Source organism: Nannobrachium achirus, assembly GCF_963921795.1.
Source record: "Nannobrachium achirus genome assembly, chromosome: 15".
Taxonomy (NCBI): domain Eukaryota; kingdom Metazoa; phylum Chordata; class Actinopteri; order Myctophiformes; family Myctophidae; genus Nannobrachium; species Nannobrachium achirus.
The window spans coordinates 11,716,139-11,721,513 of NC_137822.1; the positions used below are offsets into that span (position 1 = coordinate 11,716,139).

Sequence of the window (5,375 nt, forward strand, 5' to 3'; positions counted from 1 at the left end):
TAAGTACGGTAAGAGCAAGGTACAACAGGAAAGGGAACGAATAATATATATACATAAAGTGTCTTAAAGCACGACTATCAAAAAATAATACAGTGCCCAAATCAAAGTGACCATACAGTCAATGCTAATTTTAAGAAGTAGTGAAAATAGCAGACCTACAAGCTAAAAACGCATCATGATGCGACGTTTTATGAGGTTGTAGATCGGTTATTTTCACTAGCTTTGGCTCCCAGGGAGACATCAAAATTCTCTTTTGGGTCTCGAGCTAAAAAAGTTTAAGAACCACTGCTCTAGACAGAGAAATGTAGGCTACTCAGTCTCAGCCTCTGTTCGGCATGGGGATTTTTACACATCATATAGGAGGCTACTCTACCCTGAAACTAGATACCACTCCTACTCCGTGCTGAAATGAAATCACAGGAGAAGATTGTTCGGACCAAAATGTGGCCTATTTATTTAATCCCCAGCGGGCTACTACTGACCACTGGGTTATTATTCAGTAATGAGGATGGATTTCTCTGGCACCCTAGATGTGATGGACCGCTCTTCATTGCTTCATTGTTCACTATATCTCTCTCAGGTTGCTATAGGCCTCAAGTCATACATGCAATAGAGGTTTACAGCTAATGTAGGCGCTGGATACCATACCATAACATAACATAACATATAACGTAACATAAACTGATCCCTGGAGGGGGTTCAGAGGATATTACAGTACCGTAATAAGGACATACATTCCTGGCAGAGCTAAATGAGAAATCAATATTCTGTTATTGTGATTGCATTTGAGGACAAATCGATGGGATGGTTAAAAGGAATCAAGTAGATGAGGGTCCATCGGTAATTAATTGCAACATCTGGGAAATCGACGGACGGATCCCGGTTTGATCCGCATCTCCTCCTGGCAGGGTGTCAACATGTCCTTGAGCGAGACGCTGAACACCTGCTAAACCATAAGCAGGTTAATGTCTCGCATGGTTTCCTCCGCTGCTGTTGTGTGAAGGTGTGTGGGAATGTAACACACATTAAGCACTTACGGTATAGGGGCTAACAATTTACCCAAAAACATAGTGAATAGTTCTGTACCTCTGGCCCAGTGTTTTTCAAACTTTTATATTTGAAGGTCTCCCCTTAACTCTGACAGTGTACAAAGGGAACCAAATGGACCTGTTGGTTTCCGTTTGTAGACTGTCAGAGTTACAGAATTGTTGGGTCAATTTAGACCCCCCTAAATGGAATCCACTTTGAGAACCACTGCTCTGGCCTATACTTTCTGATAAATTTCCTCTGGCCTGTGTTTGCCTGCAGATCGAAGTTATAATTATGTTTAACCCATTTCCATTCTAAGTGGAAACGTAGTCAAAAGGAAAGGAACGCATCACAAGTGAATCAGACGTAAATCAATGAGTTGAATAGGGAATTAACATAAAGAGATTGGATTATTATACTTTTTTCCACTTGTTGCCAGTGCCACATGCAATAAATTAATGTAGCTTACATCTATCTAACTGATATGTGTGGACATTAGATTAGAACTTTGCTTACAGGGTTAGGTATGTCCCATTATACAACAGGTAGTTCCGACAAAGCAATCTGATTGGTTGAAATAGCTTTCTACCGTGCGAATAATGAGCATTACCACACAGGTCTCATCAAACAAAGAAATCAGCTGGGCTGCTGGTCGCGAAAGCTGCCGGGCTGCCTGTCAGCCAATAAAGCTCCTTTGAATTTAAAATTGAATTGCCTGGCACTATGCTAGCAGTTGTTTTCATGTGAAATTAAGGGACATAGTAACTACTGTAAAAGTGGCATTAAAAACGTTTCTATCGAATATCTTGCTTACAATGAAATGACGTTTTCTTTTAAAGGTAGTACAGTAACTGTTCACAAATTCACAATATTACATTTGAGGGTGTGTGTTATTATGATTATTGGCACTTCTGCGCTGCCTATGGAACTCGCCTTTGGCTCGTTCCTGCAGCAACGCAGGCGTGCCAATAATCATGATAACCCACACCCTCCTGTGTAATATTGCTTAATTATATGACACCCATTATTTGACTTTTTCACTACAACGGGATCTACAATTATGTAGCCAAATGTGTCAATGCGTGCGATTCTTTTATACCACTTTGAACCGGTCCCTATAATGTGAGCTTAGTTTTCAAATATTAAAAAGAAAACATTTTTACTGAACTACAAGTTCACAATTTGTCGCAATGTGTCATGTTGTGAGTTTGTATTTGGGGATTTTAATATTTTAAATCCAGCATTTCATACATTTAAGCTTTCTATTTCTGTGCACATCTGAGCAATGGCATACAGTGTAGTTGCAGCTGCAGTGGGAGATGCAGAGAGTGACCAATATTGCATATCTCCAGCGTACCATGAGATCCACTGAATTGGATGACATCCATGAAATAATGATGAGCACTTGTAAAACCTACAGTCCTCGTGTCTGGAAATGTGCCACGTGTCAGGCATACAGGGTTCTGATGACATTGTGTGCAAAACTGTCTCTGAAAATATAATTTCAGCTCATCTTTAAAGGAGAATTCCAGACTAGTGCTTTTATTACTGTAATCTGATGTTATTCCATCCATTACCAGTCAAAGGCGAGGAAAAAAAACTCAATTTCTGGGGCATGGTAGCTCTGAACCGGGAGGTGGGGTCTAGCGGCCAGTCGCCTTTTTACGGCAGCCCATTAGGGACAAAACTCTGTGGAGACGTCTCCTACTTTATGATGAAAAAATATATATATTAATTCATTTTCTGCACAGCGATGTGGGCATGTTACATTTGACATGCTGTGTTTGTGATGCCCACATCTCCATATATGGGCATGTTACACTTGACGTGTGTTTGTGATACCCACTTCTCCATATATGGGCGTGTTACACTTGACCGTCCACCTCGGGATAAACTTTTATCGACTATATTTAAAAGAGACTATTTGTGAAGGAGAGATACAGGCTAGATAGAGGCTTAGCATACCTCAGGAGCAGGAGGATGCAGATGCTATAGCTGCAACAAGGACCCATCTTCATTGACACAATTAGTCTTTTGATGGGAGAAGGGAAACTCTTGGTTGTCTTCAGTTTAGATAAGGCAGACTGTCCTTGTAATTTTGCAAAGAAGGATGAATCTCCTCATCCACTACAGTATGTAGCATCTCTCCTATCTGAGGATAGCATGCACACATAGGCTGCGTTGCCCCATTGGCAGCCCCTTGGAGAGAAGAACATGATCTTATTGATGTCCAAGCTGAGCTCTAATTGAGGAGGTAGTAGCTTCAGAGTGTGACTCCCTCCTGTATTTCTCGGCTTAACCACTTAAGCCCTATACACAGTACTTCTTACACCGAATAGCGAAAATAACCCTGTCTGTGAAGGGATTTGGTGTATAGGGGGGAAATGGAGGAAGGATGGAAGGATCTTTGTAAATACCATAAATCCTCTAATAATGCCCTGGGCTTTTATTTGTTTCAACTGTAGCGACGCCGGGTACTAGGTTTTTATTGGAAAGCTAGGCAATAGGCATATATAAGAGAGGCTTATAAGGCCTATTTATATTTTTCAAGTGGATCAGAATGAATTAATCAACATTTTGTGTCAGTTTGAACCCAGTAAAATGTACTAGGATCATATCATGATCCAAGTACTGTATGAAACTAGAACTGCACTCTGTCGAGGTGACAACTTGCGTCTGTGCACAAGTAGACCATATATGGCCTACTTGGCATAATGCTGGCCTCTCATTGGCTGTTAATGATGACGTTGCAAAAAATGCTGGTCCCTGATTGGGCTACACTGCTGCAGGCTTAAACAAAGAAGTACACCGACATACCCAGCCGATCGCAGTACGTGCGCGCTCTGCTGGCGCAAGTAATAATTAGCAGTGCACTGCAATTAACACAGACTGAGTGATCTAAACAACACACACAATCAGAGGCAGACAGACAGTCTGCTTTTGACAACAGCAAGTGGGAGACAAACATTTTCAGCATGAGCATCCTTTGAAAGTGGACTGTTTATCATCTTTATCATGTTTATCATCTTTTTCAAGTTTGGCCCTCGGCCGGCATCCAAAAATGCCTACAGGCTTATATTGGCTGCGAACAGAGATGAGTTCTACAACAGGCCATCCAAAGCCGCTGACTTCTGGGCCAATAACACAGAGATCCTCAGCGGACTTGACCTGGAATACGGCAAAGAAGGAGGCTCATGGCTAGGAATCACCAAGAGGGGCAAGTTGGCTGCTATCACCAACTACCTAGAAGGACGGACCAACCCTGAGGCACAAGGGCGAGGATTTCTGGTGTCCAACTACTTAGCAGACAGGGACGTGGACAGCCACTCCTACCTGAAAAAGGTCTCAGCTGAAGGCCACCTGTACAATGGCTTCAACCTCATCACGGCCGAGTTCAAAGCCAAAGAAGACATTATGTGTTACTATGGCAACAGAGGCAGCCCAAAGCCCCTTCATCTAAAACCAGCAGGAATCTATGGTTTAAGCAACTCTCTGCTAGAGACGCCATGGAGGAAGCTGCAGCGTGGCAAGCATATTATGTTCACCAGCGTGGTTGATAACCAGTCACTGTCCTGCGACGGCCTTGTACAAGAGCTGCTCTCTGTTCTCAACGATGAGGAGCTGAACACCCCAGACCCTGTCCAGGAAGGCCAGTGTCAAGGAGGCTACAGCAAGTCCAAGCTCCAGGCCCTTTCAGCTGTGTGTGTTTGTTCTCCTCATTATGGCATAAGGACCAACACCATCAGCTTGATCGATGCAGCAGGGAATGTGACCTTCACAGAGCGTACCATGCTCAACTGTGACACCACCCAGTGGCGTTCCAACTCCTTCCAGTTCCAACTGCAGGAGTGACAACGACACGTCCCTTTCCTTTCTGCTGCTGCTCCTATGGGAGCATGTGTCTTATTGTGAAGAAATAACATCCATTTCCGATCCATGTGCCTTCCTGCGATCGATCCGTGCAGTGAGCTGTGCTGCTGAAGATGATGATAATAGACACAGGGGGGTCAAATACTGTTGACAATTGACATGATATTGATACCATGGAAAAACACATGGAAAACGTACGTACCATGGAAAAAAAACACATAGACATACAGTACACGCAAAGTCACGTATTGGAGCGCCGCTCCTACATTTCACTTGTGTATTTGTATGGATAGCCAAAATGTATGGTACTCACACACCTAAAGTAACTGACGTCCCATACGAAGGTGTTTGCACCGCTCACTTCACACAGGTGCTATTTTCTCAACTAAAAAGTGTTGACGTGATCGTGCAACTAGAGCACAGATTAATGCAGCTCCCTCGAGAGGTGCATGCGTAATTTGCTCCCTAGTGACTCA

The 5,375-nt window shown here is 43.1% G+C and overlaps 1 protein-coding gene across 1 annotated transcript; it reads left to right on the forward strand.

The window, feature by feature from the left end:
* Positions 1 to 4,044: 4,044 nt before the first annotated feature.
* On the forward strand, positions 4,045 to 4,881 carry LOC308298988 (transport and Golgi organization 2 homolog; the record flags this gene model as incomplete). The annotated part of the gene is made up of 1 exon (XM_080742706.1): positions 4,045 to 4,881. One exon carries the CDS (start codon positions 4,045 to 4,047, stop codon positions 4,879 to 4,881), a length of 837 nt encoding a protein of 278 aa, XP_080598832.1.
* Positions 4,882 to 5,375: the final 494 nt, after the last annotated feature.